General features: G+C 40.2%; 1 protein-coding gene across 5 annotated transcripts in view; it reads left to right on the forward strand.

Annotated features, from left to right (window-relative positions):
- Window positions 1-27128, forward strand: part of FAM172A (family with sequence similarity 172 member A) — a 510254-nt gene that overhangs the window by 289237 nt on the left and 193889 nt on the right. Inside the window, exon 9 of one of the 5 annotated variants that reach the window (XM_045285070.1) lies at window positions 21323-21621. The exons of the other annotated variants lie outside the window; for them this stretch is intronic. Within the exon in view, the coding sequence (XP_045141005.1) occupies window positions 21323-21418 (96 nt within the window). The 3' untranslated portion in view covers window positions 21419-21621. Of the gene's footprint in view, window positions 1-21322; window positions 21622-27128 lie in introns of those variants that run through there. 5 annotated transcript variants of the gene reach the window in all.

Raw genomic sequence — 27128 nt, forward strand, 5'->3', positions numbered from 1 at the left:
ACTCAGTGTGTGTTCCCAAAGAAACTTTCCAGCAACTATGATACCTCTTATTTAAACTTGAAATTGAAAAGGCTTTTAGATGACATAAGTCTTAGAAATTGAGCCCCAACTTTTAGACTCAGGCTTGAAAATACTAGAACCATGTTAATTAAGATAAGAAGGGAAGCTAGATCTAGGCAGACCCATTACTCTAGTTCTGATGGGCTCGAAAAAAACAACATATTCATTGCATCTATTCCAACTCAGAGCAGCCGTTTGAGTAGAATTGCTCCATAGGGTTTCTGAGGCAGTAAATATTTAGGAAAGTAGACAGCCTCATCTTTTCTCTTGTAGAGCAGCTCATGGGTTTGGACTGCCAACCTTTCAGTTAGAAGCCCTACTTTTAACCACTGTGCCACCAGGGTCTCTTCTGGATGGGTTCCAAACCCAAAATTCATTGCCATCAAGTCAAGTTTGACTCCTGGCAACCCTACTTGATGGGGTAGAATTTCCCCTGTGGGTTTCCAAGACTGTAACTCTTTTGGGGAGTAGAAACCTTCATCTTCCTCCTGTGGAGACAATGGGGGTTTCAAACTACTGACCTCATGGATAGCAGTCAATACGTCCCTACTGTGCCTCCAAGGCTCCTCTTGGCTTTCAGGAGGAGCCAATTCCACTGACAGGTTGACTTTGGAAGAAACAGCAGTTGAACCATGACTGGGTATCCAAAACACATAATAGGTTCAGCTTTGAATCAATCAGGAGTTATCTGCTAGTTGGAATATGCATTATATTCTAGTTACAGTTCATTGGGAAAATAAATATATACTCATATGGATGTATATGTATCCCTGCCAATCTGTCAGTTTACTGTGCTATGGAGCTTTGCCTGTTCGTATGATGCTAAGAGATGTGCCACTGATACTACCAATACCAGCAGGAAAGCCTCCATGATGGTCAGGCGTCAATGGAACTTCTGGGCTAAATACGCATAAGGAAGATGGAACAGGTGATCCGCTTCTGAGAAATGAGCCACTGAAAATTTTATGAATAGCAGTGGACCAGTGTAAGATATAAGAAGCGCTGGTGGGGTAGTGGTTATTCATTGGGTTGCTAACCACAAGGCCAGCAGTTCACAACCACACACTTGCTGGAAGAAAGACGGAGCTTTCCACTCCAGTAAAGAGTAACAGTCTCAGAAACCCACAGGATGGTTCTGCCAGTCCTTTGGGATCACGAAAAGCTGATAATGACTTGATGGCAGTTACGGTGCTGGAAAGATGAGCCCCTCAAGCTGCCTCAACCTCCTTCGCTGGGGAGGCATTACTCAGAATGAGGAGAAACAGCTGAGACTATTGGCCACTAGGAGTCAGAATCAACCGGGCACCCAAACAAAAACCGCATGCTTGGTATATCTGAGCGTAAATTACAAAGGATTGCTCCAGTCACACTGATGTGGAGGGGCCGCTTCTGACCGCCTCCAACCTCACGAAGGAAAGGCAATCGCCAGCAAGAGCCTCAGTTGCTCCAGGCTGGTTCCTCTGGAGGCTGAGGGCAGACGGACCTCCACCCTCCACCCTCCCTGACCTGCCATTGCCCACCCGCCCTCCCACAGCTCTCTACTGCTTAGCTGGGTTTGATCATTCCTTGCAATGACCTGACAGAATTCACACCATACTCACATTAACAGGTTACAATTTGGGACTAGAATGCTCAAGATTCATCTCTGGTCAGGGTAGCCTCTTTTCAGCCATACCCCAAGGTCGGCCTCTCTGGGATCCTCAGCCCCTCAGCCACTTGGCCTCTCACTTGCTTAAGCTGTGTTAGAAAGTTCCTTTAGCTATGCTGATAAATGCCCAAATGGCACACTACTTTACCAGAATCCGCAGTTTGAAGACCAGCTCTGTGGGTCAGCAAAACAAACCCTCTCCAGTGTAGTGCCTGAGGCACCCTACACTGCCCGCCAAGTCTAAGACACCTCCGTTTTACCTGCTTTGCGGATCAGGAAGCCTACCGTTCTATGCCATGCTGAAGCCCTCCTGTTGCCACTCCTCTGCTGCTTCTGTGGCACCCCAGCTCTCTGCCCTGGGATCAAGAAGGATCAATGGCAGCGTTCTGGGGGTCCAAAGAATGTGCTCGACTCTTGGTTCTTCAACCTTCCTGCTATTGAGATGGCTCATTTTACACCAAAATCAAACTCACTGTCATCGAGTCAATGCTGACTCAGAGCGACCCTGAAAGACAGGCTAGAACTGCCCCTGTGGGTTTTCAAGACTGTAATCTTTATAGGAGTAGAAAGCTCTGCCGTTCTCCCTTGGAGCATTGGTGGTTTTGAACTGCTGACCTTAGCCATTGAATGTGAAATAGCATGATGGCAAAATATACCTATTTCCATATTAGAGTTCTAAGTTTTGGTGTTTTTTGGGTCCTTTTTACAATCACAATTTATTATCCTGTTAATAATGATACACAGTGGAATCATATAATCCTATCAGCATCTTCCCCCACCTTCTCTTTACCCAGAGCCATCGGGTAAAAGTTGTTTGGTGGGGAAAAGACGATAGCTGGAAGAGCCATGTCAAGTAAATCACTACACCACAGCCACAAAACCTTAGAGGGCTTTACTAAACAAAAATATCACAATGGGAAGCTCCTGTTCCTCTACATATCCTCTATACACATTGGAAGGTCATATTTCTACCTCTTTAACCCTCCCCTGAGGAAATCTACCCTCTTCAGTTTTTACACCATGTCAAAAATGACCACTTTTGCCTCCTCAAGGGATGGAAACTGTTTTCAAACCGTTCTTTTTGTTTGGAGAACACACAAAAGCTTGGAGGGGTGTGTTAGTCTGGATACATTAGAGAAACAAATTCACAGAAACTCATGTATAAGAGAGAGTTTTATATAAAAGGTAAGTGCACATCAAGAAAACATCCCAACCCAGTGCTGCCCAAGCCCACAAGTCCAACATTAGCCCATTAACCCATATGTCCAACACCAATCCACAAAGTCCTCCTCCATCTCACAAAACACATGCAATGATGCCGACTGCAGGAGGAAAGCCGAGTCAGTGAACGTGGAAGCATCTCAGCACTGGCAGGGGTCTCCACACGGCTGCTCCAGCACCCAGGGCTGCTTTGGGGCAGGTTCATGTGGCTTCTGCTCAGGGATGTCCTGCAGGAAGAGAGCCCCACCTGCTAAAGCAGGGACCTGGCTAAGGCAGCTTCACCCTGGTCCAAACTCCAGAAAGTAAAAGACCTGAGAACTAGAAAGGTGAGACTCACCGAGCCATTTATCTCTGTGCCCTTCAATTAACCCCACGTGTGTTTATCAGCCAGGTTGGCACAATAAACTCAAGGGGCAATAAGTTATTGTCATTGAGCCCTTGCTACCTTTGAAGGATGAGCAGGGGCACTGTTGTGATGAAAAAACTCCTCGGGGCAACTTGTGACCTTTTCCAACACAATTTTCAAATTTCTCACAACTTCTTTATAATAAGTCTCTGTGGTTGCCCTGCGCCCTTTAAGAAAATCTACCAAGGTGACCCTTTTGGATCTCAAAAAACAGCCAACATATCATTCTGAACTGACTTTTCTCACTTGAACTGAAGTTACCCAGCAAATCCTCTCAAAAGCCACTCTTCTGATTGGGCTTTGCTCGCTGGATTGTAATGTAGATTCAAGACTCATCCTTAGTTATGATTCATTTCATAAAATCATCTGCATTAGCTTCCATCTCAATTGAAAGGACATTTCTTTGAATTGGCCAATCTTTGTTCTTTGCTTTTGGCTCCCATCAAGCTAAAAGCTTCTTGAGGCCAGAACCTTCACTTAAAATAAAAAATAGTGAACTGTGTGAGATCCCAACTTCACAACAATCACATCACTGGTAACACTGTGATCTTCTTTCACTAGTTGTTGACTTTCAGCCAGTTTCTGTGTTCTTCAAGGTTGACGATTTACTTTCTCTTGACTCATCTTTGAGGTCTTACTGATCATCTTTAAAATGCTTGACTCTTCTAAAAACGGTAATAAACTCATTGCAAAGATTCAATGATCCTTGTGTCCAATGGAGTTTGATAAAATTTTGATATTAGCCTTGACCCCAAAATTGTTCTTTTCCATGGCACAGCGATATCCTTATGTGTTGAAGGTCCCCAAACAAGACTAAGACCAGAGTACTACTGAGAGAACCTGTCTGCAGCCACCCACTAATGGCCAAACACAAACCAAACCCAGTGCCATGGAATTTGTTCTGATTCTTGGGGATCCTACAGGAGAAAGTAGAACTACTCCCTAGGATTTTCTGAATAGTATATCTGAAACAGAGCTGTCTATTCCCATAAAGATTGCTTCTTAGAAGCTAAGAAGGTAAGATTCTGTTGCGTGTACTGCGGGCATGTTATAAAGAGTAACCAGTCCCTGAAAAAGAATGTCGTGGTTGGTAAAATGAAAGATTTGTCACAAAGAGGAAGACCCTCAATGAGGTGTATTGACATAGTAGCTGCAGTAATGGACTCGTGTACAACATTGGGGAGGACAGCATGGGACCAGGCACTGTTTTGCTCTGTTGTAAAGAGGCTTGCTATGATTTGGAGCCCCCCTTACAGCACCTAACAACAACAATAGATACCCAGTGTTTGCATTGGTGTACTAGTTACCAACTGTTTATGGCAATAGGAGAGATAAGAGAAGAGCTACAGTTTCTTCCTCTAACAACACAGAAGTGATAACACTATGAATCTAAAATTTTCTTTAGACTCAGACATTCTTATAAGTAAATTACTTTTAGAATTAGCCACTTTGAATCCATATGTGCGTGCTAGTTTTCTCTCACCTAATATTTTTGTGGCAAGTTGTCTTCACTTTTTCATTGAATGGTTTCAGAATACAATAAAGCCCACCTGGATCACATTAGTTTGACTTTTTAGAAATTTCTCATTGAAGTTGGGATTCCTTGTGCTCGTCAAACAAGAAATGTCTTAGAAAACCGCTGAAAAGATATTTATTTATTCAACTGAGCACTTTCACTTTGTGTAAATACTGGGAAGCCCATTAAAATGCATGATCCCTGGCCTCAAGAACATTATAGTCCAAAGGAGAAACTTATTTAAGTGAAGAGTAATATAATAAGGTAATTGTGAAGTGGGATGGTAGCCAAGAGATCATTATGTTGTTAATTTCCCTGATGTAAAGATTCTTACAGTAAATTTATTTTAGAGTTAAGTACAAGCAAGAATTTCCATTGATGAACTGCTCTGCTCTTTTTATCAGAAAATAAAAACTATATAATACATCGTTGTCTCTTCGGAACTCAGAGTTTTGTTTACTTTTCAGTTTCCCTTATTATCCTTAACCTTTTTCTCTTATTCAGTGTCCTAATCTATAACTATCTTTTGCTTTAAGTCATGTCCAAATCCTTATTTTTAATTGACAGAGAATAAATGAATCCATTATTTCCTCTGATTTCTGCCATAATTTCTCTGGTTCCTTGCACAGTTGGACAGACCCTCGATAAATGGTTGCTGGTCCTAGATTTTTATATAAATAAGATATCAGAGCCACCTCTTAGATGGTGCTGAATGAGTCAGAATGATAAAACTGGGGCCTGAGTACTCCGGTAAAGCCACAATGCAAAGCAAGATGGGCAAGAGTTTAAAAGTTTATCATTTAAGATGGTAAACAGAGACCCTTAGAGTCAAAACCTTTGAGTATTCAGGAATTACATGCAGTCTGAGACTCGGATATTTTAATTACTTGAAAGGATTATTACCCCAAATAATCAAAACTGTTTCTGCTGTGTTTATTAGGACTCAGAGCCCAGTATAGGCCTAAGCAGAACTGCCCCCAGAGAGTTTCCAAGGCTGCTCATCTTCCCAGAAGCAGACTGCCACATTTTTCTCCTACAGAGTGAATGGTGGCTTTGAACTTCCAACCTTCTGGTTAGCAGCCAAGCACTTAACCCGTGCTCCGCTTGAACTTCTTGGAAGGCTCATTAGTGGAAATTAATTAGTAAATATAAAAATTAAAGCAGGATACTGAATTTATTTGAATTTTATTAGAGATACTGAAATCTCTAATCAAAGGAAGTAGCCAAGCCTAACTCTAACCCCAAATTTCAGTTATGCTTGATATGATTAAACCAAATATATAAATGTTCATATACTCTAGAAATTAGTTCACCTATTAACTATCCTTTAGTATATTCAGATTTCAGTGAGGTTTCTGTAACCTGAATTTTCATTATACAATTTTTGTTAAAGAGCACTAAGACAAAAACAGGAACAACATTTTTTGCCATCAAAGTGATTCTGCCCCAGAGAGACAGAAAAGCAGAGAGGCCGAGTTGAACTGCGCCCGAAGGGTTGCCAAGAGTGTATGTAGTCCTTAGGAGCAGACTGCCGTGTCTTCTGCTGCAAAGAAGCTGGTGGTTTTGAACAACCAGCCTTCTGCTTAGCAGCTGAACCACCAGAATCATTAAAAGTGCTGTTCATTATCTCAGTAACAACTTTATTGTTTCAGGTGATTTTAAAAAAATATTCAAGCTTCAAAGACACTTATTTTATGCCTAAATACTTATTAATATTACTTCTAGTATGTGTATCCAATTACTTTTTTACTGTTCTTTAGACATCTAGACTAGGAGGCGGGGGTGGGGAGGGAGGTGGGGGGGCAGGAAAGGTATTTATCTTTCTAAAGGAGAGGCACTGGACAGAGGTAAATCACACTCAATTTAAATCCCACAGTAGAAATTCCCAATCTTGATTTCCCAATCCATGGATTCCTTGTAATTATTAACAGCGATTTTCTAAATGTTCCCAATAGCCTGCCTGCTAAGGACAAATCTTGACTTTCTCTTTAAAACTGTGCCCTACAAATGGGAGTCAAATTATGGGAGATTACCAGCTTTGTATTGCCTTTGTTGTGTTTCTGCCCAATTTGCCTCAGAAAGATGTCCTAGTTCCTCTAGCATTAATAGTGTATTGATGATTTCTACATTTGTAGACTCGTCTTCAAATTTTGTTTTACTTCCATTTGCGCACACACAAACACACACACACCCCAAACACACACACACTCCCCCATCATCTGTCTAAATTACTGCATGAGCCCTGTGGTTGAACTTTGGTGAGCAGTTCGAAGCCGGCAGCCACTCCATGGAAGAAAGACCGGGTTTTCTATTCCCCAAGTTACCCTCGTGGAAACACCCAGGGGCCATCCTGCCCTGTCCAATAAGGGTCGCTATGACTCAGCATTGACTCAATGGCAATGAGTTTAGAGTGTGGATCAAAATTATCCTGTGGCACTATAATTAAGCTTTTGGCTATTAATCAGAAGGTCGGGGTTCAAACTTCACATCCTGTCTGTGATAGAAAGATGTGACCGTCAATTTCTCTAGAGAGTCCAGCCTTGAAAGCCATATGGGGAAGTTCTACTTTCTTCTTTGGGGTCGTTCGAACTTGGAATCATCTTGATGGCAATGGATATCTAAATAGCTAATTGCAAACTTCAGCAAGTAGTGACATAGAAGTTTCTCAAATACCCGGTATTAGATTCTGAAGCAAACTGGATAACTTTGTAGCTGATTCTGAGACAGAGTCTGAGAGTAGGAGTCCCTGCCATTGCTATCATATGGAACCCAGATAAACTGTCAGTCAACCCTGAAGACATAAAACAGTTCAGAGTCTGAAACAATTCACACCCAAACTAAGTCCAACTCACTGCCTTTGACGCGACTCCGACCCGGAGCACCAGAGTAGAAGGCCCCAGGTTTCGAAGACTCAATCTTCACGAAAGAAGAAAGCCTCACCTTCTCCTGTAGAGTGGCTGCGAATTTTCATCTGCTAACTCTGTGGTTAACAGTTCAGTGTGCAGCTCACTCTGCCGTTACGGCTCCACAGTGAACTTTTAAAATAGAACTAATATGAGGGGTACCCCCCAAAACACAGCTTCCCCCCAAAAAAAGCTATGTATTTAATTTTTTACAGAACTATCTGCTGAAGCAAGTGCACGTTATCACCTTCAGAGTCCTCTCCATTACACTTAATACATTCGTCAAATCGACAATTCCATTCTTGGAAACATTTTTCAAACACTTCTGTTTGGTTGGCTGACAGCCCCTCCCGCGTTTTTTTTCTTCACCTCTTCTACTTCATCAAATATCTGCCCCTTCGAGGTCAGGTGAGTAAGATGTGTGGGGCAAGAGAAGCAGGCTGTTTTTTGCACTGAGATGGCTGTGTGACTTGGTGCATTTTCGTGATGGCCAAACCAGTCTCCATCTATACAAATCAGGCCTTTCTTGTGGCACACTTGTGGCACACAATCTTTTCAGAACCTCTAAAGAGAAAACTTGATTAACAGCCTGACGTGGTGGAACGAACTCCAAATGCACTGTCCCCTCGCACCAAAACAACAAATGAGCATCGTCTTGATCTTTGATTTCATTTGACTAGCTATTTTGGGGCAAGGTGATGATGGCGTCATCCACTGGCTTGATTGGTGCTTGCTTTCGGGGTCGTAAGAATAGCACCGTGTCTCCTCACCAGTCAGGGTTGCTTTCGAGCTGGTCTTTCAAAGCACAGTATGTTTCCACTCAACACTCTTTTATAGCGACCCTTCTCATTCTCAAATCTTCCACTAAAAGTCGCTGAACCGAGCTCCAATATAGTCCAGATAACTTTCCCCATCTCTTCAATGGTCCGTTTTTGGTCTTCAAGCACAAGTATGCGGATTTTCTCGACATTTTTGTCCATTTGGGAAGTTGGCAGATGTCCAGAATGAGGTTTGTCATCAATCAATATTTCACCTTTCTTTGAAATGAGAAAACCACTCAAACACTTGAATTTTCCCATAGCGCTGTTCTTGTAAGCTGTGTTCAACATCACAACAGTTTCTGCAGCATTTTTTCCCAGCAGGAAACAAAATTTCACAGCTGCATGCTGTTCTCTTACATTGGCCAACACAAAAAACGAAGTGCTAGTGAAACTACTTTTATGAAAAAATTCACTGTGACCAGAGAGAACCTTCTCAGGTGATGCCACTGAGTGCACTCACTCAGAGTGAGTTGCTGGATGCTCCCCTAGTGGGAGAAATGTGTACAGGGAAAGCTCTGCCCAAGTTTTGGTGGGGTCCCCCTCGTTTTATATGTGCCGTACAAATCAGAAGGTTGGTCAGCTGTTCTTCCTGATCAGCGTCATCATTGATGCTTAAGTGATAGTAAGTGTGCAACAGACACTCTTCTAAGCAGTTAGTACACGTTACCTCATTCGCTCATAATAACTGGATGAGGCAATAACAATTGTCATCTCCATTTGATAGGTAAGAAACATTTAAATTATTTTTTCTCTTTAAACCTGTGCCCTCTCAACTCTGGTACAGCTGGATTTTTACCTATTTCTCCGCTCATCAAGAACCTATGAAGAATATAAGTCCAATACTTCCTAATTTGTTTTTTCCCCATGTATTTCATGACTCAGTTCTGCATTTCTCAATTAAATTACATGAAAATCTCATTTTAATTTCCATCTTATTTACTGGTAATTTTTTTCCCTGCCTTCCAGTAGGCTTTCAATTTTAATCGATTTTTGATTACCCTGACTCGTGAAGAGGAAAGAAGATGTGGAAAATTGACATAGCAGACACTCCCCAAATCATTTATATTTAAATTTTGAATGTGTTTTGATGGAGTGGTTGAACTACCCAGCTGTGAACCAAGGTGGTCAGTAGTTTAGATCCACCGGATGTGGTGGTCTATTTCCATAAACATTCAAAAACGTTGGGAATTATATAGGGCAGTGCCAGTCTGACCCACTGGGTCACTATGAGTCAAAATCCACTGGACAGCAGTGGGTTTGGGATTTATCACAATATCAACATAATGCTCTAAAATTGTTTTCTTCATTTCTATTGGACAAAAATCAAAACAGCAGTTGTATTTTGTGCACTACTTGCTAATAAAGCAGGGCTTCCTCTTCACTAGTAATACCAGAGTGCTCAAAACTCTTAATATTAAAAGTTAAATTTGACACAAAGGCAAACATTCGCAATACTTTTAATTAATGTACTACTTCAATGCCTTTTAGACTTCCTGTGAACAATTCACCAAGTAATTTATACTTGAAAAGGCATAAAAGTATGGTATTGCATTGATTTTATATCTCTATGCTTTTGCCAGGTAAAATAATAAATTTTTTATAACACTTGAAGCCCAAGTAAAGAGGATCAAACAAATCGCCCATTTAGTTATGTCTTAGGGGGAAGAATATTATTAGAGGAAACAAAACAAGATTTTAAAAATGGAGTTATACTCTTCCTGCATAATGTCATATTTCATTTTATAAGCTAAATAAACCAATGTTAAGGATATAATGAAGATATTTTATCCTTTTTAATGTCTAAATAAGTAGTGAACTTTATATTAAATGGTTACTTTCATATTTCATAAGGTGTTTTGTCAACAAAAATTTAGGTATCAATCATTAAAGGTAAGAATTTCTGTATTTTATCATTAATAATAGATATATTCCCTAACTACCTGTCAGCAAATGTATCTGTAGGTAAATTTTCAAATTTAAAAGCCCAAAGTATATTAAGCTCTTAGTACATATTTGTAGGGTCTTCTTATTTTCCTGGACGTAGCAATTTGTTGATCGTGCTATAGTTTCCACTTAGAATATTATTTTTAATTTATGTGCGTGTGTGTGTGTGTTTTCATATGACATTTCTGAGAAAAGCCAATAGGCTTAAAAAATAAATAACTATACCTGTACTTTAGGAATAATTTCACACTCAAATATTCCCCTAAAGACGATAATGTAACATTTTTTGCTGTAGCTTTACAAACCACCTGACTTTCCTTCTAGGCTCTCTGACACGGTCGGAGCTTTTTGTACTAACTAGCTTTCAAGCTCGTTATACATTCTGATCAGACTTTAGAGTGATTTTTCTTGAGATACAGACATTAACTTTAAAAGACAACCCCCTCCTGTATCAATAGGTTAGCCAGCATGGAGAATAATCCTCGGTGATAGGATGAGTTTTTAGCCTGCGAATGATGACTGTAATTTTATATCTTGAGTTATTTCTCCTGTAACATTTTTAATTTGTTCCTTATTGAAGAACTACCTTAGACAGTATTTGCTTTTTTAGGTTTTTATGTCTTGCTCATGAATACAAACACACTTAAAACTTAACCTTGTGAAATGTCAGCAAAATTCAGAGATGCCAAGGAGTTTTAAGAAATCAGAATTTTATTTGCACCGTCTTAAAAGTGATATTGAGTTTTTCTCCCATGATATTTTCTTCATCTTTGCTGCACTCCACATCCCAGGAAGATTTTTTTAACTAGCTATTAAAAACAACCTACTTTTAGAATTCCTGAGAAGTGGGAGATATTCATCAGTATATATTTACTGTCTGAAGCTGATATAGCTGTAAGGTTTTTTTAGATTCAATTGATCTATTGCGCATGTTCCCTCCCTAGGTTGCAGGACGTGCCTCTATTTGCATAAGGCCCTGGGCAAGGTTCTCTCTGGCATTGATTGGCCTGTCCATGGCAGCCTGACGTATTCTTGCATTGATCACTCTGTCTTTTCTTGAAGACAGTGTTGTACTGAGTTCATCTCAAACGTGCTAGGGAAAAGGTAAAACTTTACTGCAGACGTCTCCATTGTATTCAGATGATCCTTGGAGTACAGGCCCTTTTTGCACGGCTCTCGCTCTCTCCTGTTTCTCTCTCCCCCTTTCTCGCTTTTTTCTAATTTGGATGCTTCTGCACTTTGAGTGCACTGTAGACTAGATGATATTTGAAAAGCTATGTTAAAGAAGATTGCCAGAGTGTATGCCTCTTATCTTGTGCTATTTTTGTTTTTAAAACAGTGTTTCCTCCAGCTTAAAACCATTTTCTTTAAAGATGATCTCTTAAATGTAGACAAACTAAAATTTACTGGTGTTTCTGATAGGCTACCACTTGTCTCTATATCTTTATAGATTCCTTAGTTTGCTGGATTTTGAGAAACTAGGAGTTTTCTTAGTTTTACTATAAACCAATGGTTTAGGATTACTGCCCTGGGGCTATTCCTCCTTATTAGTAATATTAATGTGAGCACCATATGTTTATCAAATATGGTAGTAGTTAAGCAGTTATACAACAGGCCTGGGCAAGATATATTTCATCATATCATAACTCTTACAGTGATGGCATGTATTGTACTACAATGGAAACCCGAGATTAAAGATTATGTCTTCAACCAAATCTGTGAGGAATTGAGCAATGAATGTTTTGCAGTTAGCACTCCTTATTGGCTGGTCCCTAAATCAACATTTACATTGTCTGCCAAAGAGCATATTTGCCTACCCAGCTAATTATCAAGAAAGTGCCCATTGCCCCCCACCCTGCTTCTTTAGGCTTCAAGGAGGGACTGGTGAGGCAGAGGTAGGCTTCTGTCGTGATGCAGGGCAAAGTCCTGCTCCCAACCAGCCTGCTGCTTTCTTAAAGGGTATATGAATTTATAAGGATTACTTTTGGCAAAGATAAGGAAATATGTCATGATTAAATTTGATTATTGTGCTGTTAGTAATTAAACTCTGCTCCAACAATTCCTTAATGGTTTTTGAAAGCATATTTAGTAACACGGCAAATCAGGACTTTTTCATATATGCTGCTTTATTTTCATGAAACAGATCAGTATTTCTGAAAATTGCTGTAGGATAGAAGTGAAACCCATCAGGAAAACATCGCCTCAATTCCTTCACTAGCTGGCGTCACTGTGGTTTCATTCTGAACTGTCGAGCCTTTTTTTCTCCGTTAATAATTCCACTTTTAAGGTTCATGCCCAAACATCAGCCATCACATTCCTTCTGTTTACTTCAGAAATGCTAGAACTCATACTTTAAAATGAAAAGTGGAGGGAATTATATATTTATCATGCAATGGCAATAACTACATCAAGTTGTTAGAAAACACCATTTGCCATTTCAAGACGTCTGATAAACCTATAACATCAATGAGGTAGGTATATGGATCATTTACATGAAACGTGTTAGCAAATGGAAGTGCAGGAAAGAAAGTTATTGTTAATGCGAATAACATATGTATTAGAAAATATCACCTGATTTGGAAACATTAGACTTGTGGGCCATTGGAGATTAACTAGCCCATCTATGAATTTCATATCCCAAGAATATGAAAAAATATCCAAATGGCAAGGACATAATTATTTTCTGAAGATTTACTCTTAAGTTTAGTGGATTTTTAAAATATGAATAATAAAAGGCATTTTCTTATGGATGTATTGAAATGAAAACCTTCTTCAAGTTCTGAAAAACCGCTTTCCAAAACTGAATGTAGGCTGTGGAACCCTAGATACCACATGACGGCTTGTGTTCCAAGCACCTCAAATTGGTGCGAGTGTATCTCTCTGAAATGGAATTGTACCATGTTTGTACAGCTTTTCCAGCTAAAATGAAACGTCCATCACTTGCATGATTTACTTGTCTCTGGTGGTTACATTTGCATATCTGAATAAGTTCATATATATCTAAAGCTCCTGCTAGATAGAAAATAATCTCATGAGTGGAGAAAACTCTTTTCCCTCAGAAGTACAAGAGTCTATATTTCACAGCAACGCACGATCAAACGAGCCATCTCCGATGCTGGAACGTGTTTTTGCTTAGCTACATGGAGGACCATGGACTGCTTACAACCAACCAGGAGGCCCATGCAAACCCCAGAGGGGCCCAGACAACCGCCCCCAAAACAAGGGACCCAGAGCAACTGAGAAGAGGTAGAAATACACACTTGGCCATATAATGCCATCAGAATTGCTGTATTTCATCCTTCAAAATCTGTACCGCCTATTCAGCCTCCTGTGTAGAGCAAAATTAGAGAAAGGTAACTCAGCACTTGGTGGAAAAGGGAAGACGTCGGCCTCTGAGCAATGTGATGGCTGCTGCCTGCCCCGCCCCTGCAGAGACAGGATGCTGGTCAGAGTATGACTATGATGGTCACTGAGGTCAAGTTCTCTGGAGAGCATTTCTGGGGAAAGCAGGGCGCTTTGCCGTGACGTGCCAGGGCATGTGACGACAATGAAAGCGTTGGTAGAAACTTGTCCGAGGAGATCTGTTACCTTTGCCTATAAAAACGGAGGAAGCAAAGCTAGTGACTTTTCAAATATGGAAATAGTCGCAGTTTTCAAACGATAGAAGTGAGAATGATTTCAGTCGTCTTACTATTTAGTTTCTTTTGACAAAGCATCCTATATGAGGGAGCTTCCCAAGAAAGTTCATGGAGAAATGGAATTAAAAGACAATAGAATTTTTCCATGAACCTTTGAAGCCTCCTCGTATTTACTTAGATTGATTTCTAGAAGTTACCAGGTTTTTTGCCAGTCTGAGAATTTCAAATAATACCCTAATAGCTTTATAGCAATAATCAATCATTAATGTAGATTTAAAAGTACATCTCTTTATAAAATCCCTGTATATGGACCCGTATACACGTCTGTATGCGCTCTGTTGCTGCTTGATTAGTAAAGTCAAATTCGATGCCCCTCTTTCAGGAGGTGCCATAGGATGACATACCTTTACTTGCTTAAAACTTTATTTTTAACTGTAACTAATTTTTAAATCACTGTACATACAAATTCCTAGATTTTTAAGAGTATTAAAATGTAGACCTAATGCTAAAATGAATGCTAAGGTAGACCTGATGCTAAAATAAATGCTGATATACTTTATGTAAAAGTTTTACTTTTCTGAAAAATGAAACAGATAGATCAAAGATTATATAATTTCTGAGTAGAATGATAATTTACTACCCTACCCTTCTTTTATTATTACTCACAGCCCCCAAGATAACATAAACGTGTTCACTCATATCTTCGTGAATAGGCAAATACTAACCACTTTTGGTCAACATGAGCAGGTCCAAAAAGTATTTTAAATATTGTGGCTGAACAAATTACATAAAAAAAAATATTTGCTTTATTCTACATCAGTTCTTTCCAACTTTTAATAATACTGAATTATATGAAAAGTATAGTACGGTTTTGCTTTATTATCTTGAAAAAAATATTTTCAGTATAATGAGAGTTGTTGATTAAAATTTTATTATTCTCAATCATGTGATACATATGTATGATTGTTTAAATATATGGGGAATTCTTAATAATCTTTCAGATAACATATGGATGAAGACATGGTTACTTGCTAGGATGAATACATACATGTTCAGGAAATAACCTTCCTTTGAAATTATCTTTTATACTCTTCCTACATCTAAGTACTTGCATAAGAATCTTCTCATTTTTAATTGTTAACACGTATGTAAAAGAAAATTGGCATTTCCAAATTCCTTCATCTGAGACGTTCTAAGGAAGAATCACCTATAGTTCTGGGCATCTCGTTGATAATAGGGTACATGGGTTACAAGCCCTCTCCCTTAAAGAAAAAAATTATTTTGTAGGAATGATAATGCGATTAATCACTATTTCTGTTTGTATACAGCGTAGCTTCACCAGCATCTTAACCCAGCATCTTTTATATACAGTAGAAATGGACCTGCTTACCTTTGTCCTGTCTCATTTCTACAGCAAGAAAGACTGTCCCTGAGCATTTGCTCATTCCTCCCCCTAATCCACACACACAGAAATGTTCTGGGTTGTGTCTACAAAGTGTCATGGAAGTCATTCATTTTCATCTCCCAAACTGGACGCTTTTCTTAATGGTCTTTGATTATCCTTTAGTCTTTAGAACTCATCCTCTCTTTTTCTTGGGTCTTTGGGAATTGACATACATGAGTTATGGGGTAGGAGTGGAAATTTCACATCACTTTCTGTCTACATCAAAAACAAACATTTAGAATGGAATTAAATATGAAACTATAAGTATCCATAAACACAGAAATTTGCCGGTTTCATTTTAACATAAAAGACCCCAACAACAGCCCATGTATAATGTTGTAACTACTGAAGAATTGCCAGAAATCCCTTGAAGTTTAGTGTCCGTTGTAGTATCAAGTCATGGTTGTGCAGGGAGAAACTCGGCCTTTTCCCTCCTGATTAAATACACAACTCTGGGTCTTCACTAGCACCTAACAAGCAGATACCTGTTATTGTTGATGTAGGATAACAATTTTTTTCTGTAGAAACTTTCATGAGAAGTAACAAAATACATATAAGTACAATTAACATATGAACATTAATATGTGCATTCCGACTAAACCTCTGGGCTTTAAATCCTTCTTAAGTTTGCCCAAAACCTGATACAAGTAAGGTTTGTGTTGCCCAGCCAAAGTTAAAGTTCTTTAAAAAATAAATAAATAAAATACTTCATCGGAGGTTTTGTAGAGCATTTCCCCTACAGTTAAATCAGTAAGGTTTCTGCTTCTGGTTCAACAAGAAGTCCTCGTAGAGCCTACAAACCTATCTGCTCTTACCTTCCATTTGGACCCTGTCTCCCGCCCACTGCACCACTGCATTTGCACCTCCCTCATTGTGAAGATGGAGCAGTTCAAACATATGTTGGAAGCTTCTCCTAAAAGCCTAATTATGTTCCTGTCTTTTTTAAATGCAAAACTAGTTGTATTTGCATTTTAGGTTTCTGTGGAATAATAGTTCTTGGTTTCCTATATAAATGCATATTTTAAATAGCCCTGAACTTTTTTTGCCTTGTATTTTTATGCTAATAAAATTAAGTAGTAATGAGATTTTCTGTTCATTTGTCTTTCATTTAATAGCTGCTTTCCTTGAGTCATGTGCACACAGTCCTCTTGGCTTCTTTCTCTATGTCTTGCTTTACACAGTTTTCATGTGCGTGTTTCGTTTTCTCTTCATTCTTTTTGCCCCTATTTGAGGGCACTACGTAACTATGACCAAACTCCTATTGGCAAATAAGTGACATAGATTAAGTATTTCACAGAACAAGGAGTTCACGTCACCTTTTTGTGCTATATATCCCTCTATAGTTGCCACATTGACCTTTTAAAAAATCCTGTTTTAGGGTATTAGATTATATGATAAAAAAATTTTTCTCAACTTTTAAACCATAAGGTATATATATTTTTTAAGACTTAAAATTAGTGTGCTGCATATTCCTACTAAAAAGGACAGTGTATTGTATTTATGTGTATGTAAAATTCAGGTCGGAGGATTCAGAATTTGCACAAAGTTACAGCATTTTCAAAACCAGTGTCGGATACAGGTTAAATAACCTTCCATTAACAAAAAGAGATAGAGAAATGTCTAAACACGCATAACAGGTTTAATGACAATTTCTGATGGGTTTGAAACCGTCGGACTCCGTTCTGGTCATTCCTGTGTAGCCATTCAGACCATGCTGCCCGTATTGTGTGTAGTCAGCAGTCCCGATTAGATGTCTTCACAGTGAGTGAGTCAGCAGGGCTTGCTGACACCCGCTTCCTGCACGGCCTGCTGCGGTGGGGGGACTCCTTTTTCCAAGCTGCCTGGAACACTGGGGACATCTTGGCCATGTCAGTGTGTGTGTAAGTGCGTGTGCGTGTGCATATGCGTGTGCGTGTGTGAAACTAAGCAAATCAACATTAAATAGTGATTGCTTAGTATGCTTTTATATACTTGTATATTTAAAATTTTGAATGATAAATTTATAATTTATTACATGCATATACTTTAAATAATTTTAATGCAGATAACATTATTAACTTTCCTTAGCTTTTATTGTCTGTGGTTATTGACACTAGGGGGCACTGCTTATCCTCAGTTGCATCTTTCCTCGGGAACTGTGTAAAAATACTCAGCTGATTTGTGTGCTCTTTTTTTAATTAACAATTGAATTTCGAGAACGCTGGACTGTAGAATTCTTTGTTATTTTGGTTTTGTTCTAACGCTGTTGCAATGCTGACAAGAAGGGTTGAACGATGGGTTCTCACCAACAAGCACAGTAGCCAGTGTCCCATGCAGTAACTTTCCCCCCCACACCCACACTGGAAATGTCAGTCCTGGGAAAGCAGAAGGGCACGTTTGCCCAGGGAGGAGGTTTAGATCCTGTGCCAGCCGTGCCTCTCCCAGCCAGTGTGAGGAAGCGCTGCAGGAATCAAGTGGGAGAGGCCTTCAGGAGCTAGTGTGATTCCTTCGGGGGAAGGTCAAGGAAAGATAAGCAAAGGACAAGAAGGAATAGCCATAAGTTGTCCCTTTTTGCTGATGTCAATGTAGTGCTGTGATCGTGTTTATAATCTCCAGCATGTTGCCAGTTCAAAATGATCTATGGTCTTTTAAACCCAGGTGAAAGACTGTTTTTGATCCTTCGTGTAATCCGATCACTTAAAAAGGAGCAGAGGAAAATATCTGTGCCCCCATTCAAAACGATATGTATAAGCGACGACTGTGGCTAATTGGTGGAAAGTAAAGTGACAGCAGACAGAGCTAAGAGTTTTCATTTGACATGATGGTTTGAAATCTTCTCAACATCAAACACTACTATTTGCTCACTGGGATCTTGCTGTTCTTCCACACACAGGTACCGATGCCTCAAACTCTGGCATGACGTGTCCTCTCCAAGAAAAGTAACATTTTTACGTTAGGTTTAAAATTACACATTTCAAGTAAAACCATCCTTCTCTTTCTCCAACTAACCCCCCCTCTGGAAAGCCACCATTAGCCTACAGACTATAGAAAGTTCTCTTACCCAGTCCTCCTAATTAGTCAGAACCACAACAGGCTGGTCCAATTTCATATTCCTTTTCTCTAGAATCTAACCGTATCTTATACATTTGAAAATAGAGTTTTCTCGTGCCCTACTTTTTATGAGCTGAAAATCTTAATTCTTAACATGAATAATTAGAATTTTTTACAGGTTTTAAAGTTTTCATGCAGATGTTTCATCTCCTTGCTACAAACAGAAAACCGAAACAGAGAGTGTGGTCCAAGCTTGGCTTTGTAGCACCAGTAAATGTCTGACCATGCAGTTTTAAATGAAATCGGTCAAATATTTTTACTTGGGGCACACAAAATTGGTTTCTACTAAATGAAAATTTTAATGAGAAATTAGTTTTTAAATCTTCTACAGAGAAATGGTGAGATCATAGGTTGATTTTTTTTTTCTGCTTTAATTTTTCAAAGTGACCTACTGATAGTGTGAGTGTTTATTATATCAGATCTACTTTTCCATATATACATTTGAGAACAGCATGTATAATTCTGTTAGTAAAGAATATTTCCAAAGTTACCACGTGGTTCCTAGAGAAATGCTGTTATTTTTATTATAAACATTTTTTTCTTTTTAAATTACTTCTACTGAAGAACATTAGGCAATTCAGGGTCATCTCTGATCTTTAGTAATACATCTGTCACTTGCTAAGAATAGATACCACCTCGTTAGACCTTATCAGTACATAAACAAAACACTGATTAATCAATATGGAGAGGCGTGGGTTATATTCAACGTTTTATAATTTAAAATGTTATTTTCCTGGTACTAACCATCTACAAGCTATCAGATGCTGGCCCATTTATAATAAGTTTTCCCCCTCCTAGCAGGATGTTGCTTTTGGCTATAAAAAGTTAATTTCAGATCTGGATATACTTGCATTAATTTTTGAGACATTGGCTGGGTGTAGAACAGCAAAGAATAACATGAACATCTCACTAATCGCTTATTACCCCAAGCCAGAGAAACAGCGTTAATATGAAGGCTATGGTGAGTCGCTGGGAAAAATGGAAGCTGACAGAAAGCAAGGGTCTTAGAGACTGCTGGCTTCCTAGGAGTCCAGAGAGAGGGCCAGGGCCAGGCAGAGGGGCAGCAGTAGATGAAGGGCTAGGCTTTCATGTTGGAAACGCTCAGCCGCTTTGAAAGGTTTTCACCCGAAGAGCTTGAATTGCAGACCCCACCTCCAGGCACACGTCTCTGCCCCAGAGCGGCCGCTGCTGCCACGTTGGCTCTTCAGAGCCTGAAGTGTCCGCTAGGAAACATCCGACTGAGCTGTGCATCAGCTGCGATGTTTGCTGTAATGCACCAATACATTTGAATAATTTGACATAATTCCTGACAAAGATGAATGCTTCCACCTTCATTTCCATAGTAAGGCAGGATCTACGTGAAGAACCCAGTTTGACGGACTTGACCTGCCAAATTGATCGGAAAAAGAACAAAACAACAGCCTTTCTGTCCACGGCGTGAAGGCAGCTCATGCGTCTCAAGCTGACCTTGGCCTTGCAACCCCAAACTTGCCTCAAAGTGAGTTACTTCAGAGCCGAGGGTATCACGTGGAAGCAACACATTCGGACGTGTCGCTAAGGGGATGGTGGCCACGTGCTCTTGAGCGGGGGAGGGGGAGAAAGAGCGTGTGAGCAGCGAAGGCCGCCAGAGTCAAGGCCGAGGTTATTCCATCGCTGCTCCTCCGGCCCCTTCACCCGTGTTGGCGTCTCTACACCGAAGGACGGGGACTGAGTGATACCTAACATCCGACAACTGTCCATTCTCTCCTTCAACGTGATGTTACTGTGCCCACGTTGTTCCCGGGTCCCAGCAACCACCGTGGCCTTGTTCAATTCGCCACTTTCTATGAAAGACCCGAGGAGATGGCATTGCTTTGTTTGTGCGACTCGTACAATATACATGTTAGGGTATTAATGCCCACCCCACCAACTCCTATTGCCCAAACTGAATAAAAAGTGGCATCAGCAGCAAAGTATCATCACACACACAAACACACAAAACCCCAGATCACTGTCCTCGAGTAGATTCCGAGTGATAGTCACCCTGTAAGACAGAGGAGGACTTCCCAGTGGGCCTCCTTCCGGGATTGCAAATCTTTCCCGGAGTAGAAAGGAGAGGAGAGAGCCTCAGGTTTCTCAGCTGGAGGTATTGAACTACTGACCTGACGAACTGGTAACCCACTAGTCACCACTGGCCGGGAAATTACCATCTAGAAATACTTCGTTATTGGAAAGTCATCGACGGGTGCATTCCCTTTTCTGTTTAAGAAGTGTGTATACTACAAAATCATAGTATTGGGGTGATTGTATTGGAAAGGGATGCATTTGAGAAGCCTTGCTTTTCTGAACCATGTGGTAACAAAGTTTTGCCTGGTGGCTTCCGTCCCGGAGTTTCGCAATGTGAAGTGTCAGGCTGGGCTCCTAGGGAGACGTCTGCAGGCCCAACACCTGTTCTTCCTTCTAATGCCTGTCTTGTGTGCTCTGTCGAGATAGTGACCCTTTCCGTTCCGCCGTATTTTACCCCCGAGTTCAATAAATCTTACCCCAGGGAGTCACTGCGATTCTTTCTTTGACCTAGATTCCATATTTTCCCTTCTCTTGACTGGCATTCACTGTTGTATTGATCTTTGACCTTTGTCCTTTCATACATAGATGCCTAGACGAGCAAGAGACATGATCCAGCGATTTACCACTTCCCTTTCACCTTCCCTACTCAGTAAAGTATTTTTTCTGAAAACATTTATCTGATTTTCCTATTTCTGTATGATGTCTCTGTATTTCACACACTAGGTAAAACCTATGTATAATTCTGTTTTGTATATTGCCTTTTATATGGCCAACGCTCAGTGAAATCGTGTAATAATTTCAGTCTCCAGTGCTGTCAATCTGTCACCTTTCATGCGCTGCTTTAAAATTCTTAAAATGTAAATGAAGTAATTAACCTGATATGAAACAGTGGCATTTAATTGACTTTCTAAATTAGTGAACTGCTGACTCTTTTTTATATCTTTACCATTTTATAGGGTTTCATATTGGCTAAATTGGCTACTTAACAAAAGGTGTGATGTAACAAAAATTCTGCTCTCTATCATAATAAATACTGATGCTTATTAAATATCCGGAACTGCCTACGTATATTTATTTTAAATTCTTGCTGTTTGAATTAGTTCAGGATCGTGAAACTAAAGCAATTTTTAATGATCGTGGAGTAGAGACCCCAAATCGACTCCGCTCATGGACTATCCCTGAGAGGAGTCCTGAGGAAAGGACACGTGAAGGAAAGTGGGATTTAGAGACTCGTTCTCCCTCACTTACACATCGACCCTTCTTCCGTGTGAAGCGTCCAGTGCCCTCCTGCCTCAGAGCTGTCAGCAGAAGTTAAAATGATAGGTTTCCTCTTCCTGTTAGTCATCTGAACTGCTACGCCAGTGTGTTCCATTAGGGTGGATATTGATAGAGGACACGTAATTTATGTGGACTGTTGCCTATGGTTCACTGGTATGTGAACCTACAAGTGTTCTCTTGCTTGTAGTACGTGTGCATATTCTCTATCTGTGAAATGAAAATACAGCCAAATACAAAGAGGAAAAGATTGACTTTCAATCCAACCACATCTTTTCTCCCACTTAATGTGTTTATGGTTTTGTGGAGTACACATCCCAAATCCCATTTTTATTTAAAATGAATATATTTCAAAATACGTATTCCAAGAGACTTTCATTGATCATTTCAGAGAGAGGAGAAATGCTTTCATTAAAAGAAAGCCTTCATATGTCATCAGAATTCTATTTAAGAATCCTAAGTTAAGAATCGACCTACCTCTTTGTTGGTCACTGGAGTGAGTGTTTACAGAGCTCTTGTAAGGACTTAGTTAGCTAGACTCCACCTCAGGTCCTTCATCTCGTGTACTTGAGACATGGTGATCAGGAGAGACAAGTCCCTTCAAGAGGACCTCATGTTTGGTAAAGTAGAGGGGCATCGAAAAAGGGGAAGACCCTTGCCGAGATGGGTGGACAGAGTGGCTGCAACCATGGGCTCAAACCTAACAGCAATGGTGAGGGTGTGCGGGACTGGGCAGTGTTTCGTTCTGTTATATAGGTTGCTATGGGTAGGAACCAACTCGACAGCACCTAACCGTTAGCAAGGAGTCACATGGTGGAAATATCCTTTAGTAACAGCGCTCCTGGAATGTGGAAGCAAGCACGTAAGCCCCGGGAGCTTAGCAGACATTCCTTGGTGGAAGGATTCTCTGGACATTCTTACTCCACGATTTACACTTTTAATAACTGTGTCACTTTTCCACTTAAAAATGGATATCAATGTTTAGCAACTCCTTTAACCCACAATTGCATAACACATCCTATTTTAAGAATATTTGGGTGGTTCTGGTTGAATTGACCGTACTTGCCTATATGAGTGGGCCAACATGAGCATTAGAATCTAAAAGTAAGTCCCTCCCCATATTTGCAAATTAGGTCAGTGTCACTCCATTTCAGCTGCATAAACCTGAGCCTCCATTGAAGAAATGGGATCAGATGACACTGAGTCTAGAGGCAAAATCTCAGAAATATTTCAGAGTACCTAGGCAGGCATCTAGCTAGACTCACTCTGCCTTTCCATTTCCCAGCCACTCCCGGTTTGAAATGATCATGGTAGACAAGAAGTAGTGATAACTGCATACTTTATTAGATGTTTGGGATTGTTTGCCCTGCGATACATTTCAGATTTGAATTCACAGGTATGCCTGGTTGTATCTGATATGTGTGTGTCATTTGAAGTTTAGGAAATCAAATCATTCCTCAGTGGATTTATGTAATAATTTTGAAACTTGTTTCCTTAGCTGCATCAGCTGTTAGCCCCTTAGGGGTTGCCTTAGCTACTCTGGGGTCCACATTCAACCACTGAATAATGTGGGAAATTAAAGAGCAAGACATCTGGACCCACCTTTGGACACCCCAAGGGCCATTCTAGATCGAGGGCTCGTCACGGGCTTGGGCAAGGCTATTTGTTAAGCCTAAATATCACCTGGGCTTTTTTCTCTCTGTGCTCTTTCTTACTTTCTGTTCCCCTTCTTACCTTGGGTGTTGGTCCCAAGGGTGCCCCTTAATAACCCTCTGCATACCAGACTCCCATCTCTGTTCGTAGAGAACCCAGCCTGCAATAGGCCGTACCACAGTTTCGGTTCTCCAATACTACAAATAGTTACCGCTAAATGCCCAGCCATCACGTACTCGGCTCCATTTCCGTGCTGGTCGCAGTGCACGGAGTGAGGTTGAGGTGTTGCTCTGACAAGGTGATTCTGCCTGCCCATTTCAATGGAAACAAAGGGAGCGAACAAATCATGACATGGGCAGTAAGTATTTCAGAAGAGAAATGTCTGATGTTATACAATTGTAGCCAGAGTGTAAAGAGTCAGGGTTTGGAGTGAAAAGATCTAGCTGTGCCACCCACTAACTGTGAATATTGGGAAGCCACTTACATTCTCTAAACTTCCATTTCTTCCTTTATAAAATGATAATTCTGCACCTAGCTCTTTACTTAAAAAGATAGTATCTTGAGATAATCTGTATAGCAAGAAATCCTCTGATCATACTGGGTCTGAGCAGAATGTCTCTAGAGCTGCCTTCTGTCTTAAAATGTGAGTTCTTCCCAAAGGTCAAAAATCATGTTTAATCAATTGTTTGGTAATATTGCCTAGAACAAGTGATAAATTACACTGCTACTTTTTCTAACATGTCAGATAACAATTTACAGTCTTTAAAATGTCTTCAAAACAGTACAGCTGATTGAAACCGGAATTTTTGTTTAAAAAATATTAATTGTTAGAAGAACATTTTTTTAAATGTTAGTAAAATTTCAAACACATCATACATCTGTGTGGAAAATTCTACTTTAAACATTTTAAGAGAAATATGTGAACAGACTCACTTCTCCTCCAGCAATAGCATCCATTCCAAGTTAAAAGCATGTCTTCCAGGGCTGTAGGTGAAGGGATAGAATGGGCGGGTAAGATATGTATAAATAACAATACATAATATATTAAGTGTCCAAGAGGGTGGCAGGGCAGGGGAGGGAGGGGGGAAAAGAGGAACTGATATCAAGGGGCTCAAGAGAAAGATGATGTTTTAAAATTGTTGATGGCAATATTTGTAAAATGGATGTATGGACTCTTATAGTATATGTAAGAGTCCCCACTAAAATTATTTATTAATTAAAAAAAAGAAAATGGGAAATACTCAAAAAATCAATACATAAAAATAAAAGGGTAATAGTCTCTAATCTGTATTAGATCAGTATGTCTGCTCTCTATGAATTTGTCATTTGTTCTGCATGTTTCCTTCATTCTAATTGGGGCCTTCTATTGTATCATTGGTTAGAGTGGGCGGTACTGGTAGCTGGGCACCATCTAGTTCTCCTGGGTCTCTGTGAATAATGCTGCATAAATATGTGTGCATGCACCAAGGGGCAAGACTGCTAGTTCTATTTCTAGCTTTCTGAGATAGTGCCATACTGTTCTTCATTTTCATTTTACCCTCCACAGCCCCATCAGCAGCTTATGAATTCACCATGTTTTGTGAGCAAGCTTGCTGATTTTTTAAGTCAGAAACATTATTTTGGGAGGCATACTGTACATTTATAAACTCTTAATAAGTTTCCTCGGTTTTCCATAGAAGACTATTTAAGAGCCTCCTGGACTAAACCCAGTTTTGTTTGTTTGTTTGTTTGTTTGTTTGTTTGTTTTAGGTGAACAATGTTTCGTCCTTATTTATAATTTCATAATCTGTACGTTGCTAGTTGTTGTCAGGTGGATTCCAGCACGCACACACATCCCGTGCAGAACTAACTGCTACAGAGGATGTTTAAGAATCCTATGTGACTTTTCAGAAGCAAATCTCCAGGGCTTTACTTCTCGATGCCTTTGGAAGGATTTGAATCACCAACCTCTCTGTTAGAGTCCAGGGCTGACCAGTGCCACTCAGTGACTCCTACTTCTTATACATTTATGGTAATTTTCCAGTCTGTGCTTTATAATGCCTGGCCTATTTAAAGTCAGCCTTAACAAAAATCTCCAATAAAAGGCTTTTACCTCCTGGATGATCACTTACACAACTTAATATGTGACCCCTTTTATATATTGTGTGTTTCTTAAAATGCATTTCTCTCTTTCGTAATAGATATCAGCTGTTTCCTTGATTAGCGGTGGAGTCGGAGTTTCAGGAACTCCTTCTTTCTGTCTTCTTTCCCACTCACATCGTGGGCTTCATAAAGCACTCCTCTTCTGTCCCAACTCTGACGATCGGTTGCTTCGTGCTCCCTCTTCTTTCCCTCTCCTTCCCATGTAAACCTGCCTGTGCCTGCCTTTCTTGGCTTGTTGCTGCGGGAGCCTGCACGTGGCGGTGGGCTCTCGGCAGGAGAGAAAAAGGAAGTGATGACTGCTCTCTTCTGGCTGCCTGTAATAATAAATCATGACTTGCCATTCCCTAACTGGTGGCTGGAGACCTATCTTCATAAATGCATGTGACCCAAGAAGTTTCAGTTTACATACCCTATCCCTCGGTGTCCTCGCCTGTGGAGAGCCTTTTCCTTCCTGAAATTAGACAAAGACTGTGAGAATTGAAGCTCGGGCTTCAAAGCACAGGAAAAGGGAATGTTGTCTTAGCCTATTGCTACAGTGGACATCCAGCTGGCCATGTTTACCTACCCAGGGTGGGAGGCTGCATGTCTGTCTGTGAAGGGCTCGACACAAGTGCTCAGGTTTGCTCTGAAGTTTTGAATTTAGGAACCTTTTGAAATACATCTTGCCTGTTTTCCTAGTTGGTTATCTTTATTGGGATTGCTTTATAGGATCAGGATATATATATATATGTATGTATATGTATGTGTGTATGTATATATACATGTATGTATATATACATACATGCATATATATATATAGCAAAACAGCCAGTAAAATGAAACTTGTCAAACTTTACTTCTAACATTTATCTTCTGTGCTGTACTTACACATAAAGCGACCATATAATTTGTCATCTAATCAAGCATACGTTAACAGCTTAAAGGGAGTCCCCAGGTGGCACAGTGGTTAAGCACTCAGCTACAGGCCCAAAAGTTGGCAGGTTGAATCCAGCCAGCGAGGCCTCAGAAGGAAAGCCTAATGATCTGCTTCCAAAAGGGCACAGTCATGAAAACTCTCCAGAATCCCTCAGAGGGGAACTTTTATTATTATTATTATCACCGTAATTACTAATGCCAGGTCAGTAGCCCTAACCAGGATTGCCACGGGCAAAGTGAAACATATGGGCCATCCCATGTGTGCCTAATTATTTATTTTATAAACATTTGAGTAATTCCAAATGAGGTTACAAAAGAAGTGGTGCACAGGAGCAAATGAAAGGGGAGGAAGAGAGAGTGGAGCACATATGGACCCACCAAGCCTTTAGGGCAATATTCCCGCTCA

Source organism: Echinops telfairi, unplaced genomic scaffold (assembly GCF_000313985.2).
Source record: "Echinops telfairi isolate 266 unplaced genomic scaffold, ASM31398v2 ScPeMD7_7469;HRSCAF=8507_1, whole genome shotgun sequence".
Taxonomy (NCBI): domain Eukaryota; kingdom Metazoa; phylum Chordata; class Mammalia; order Afrosoricida; family Tenrecidae; genus Echinops; species Echinops telfairi.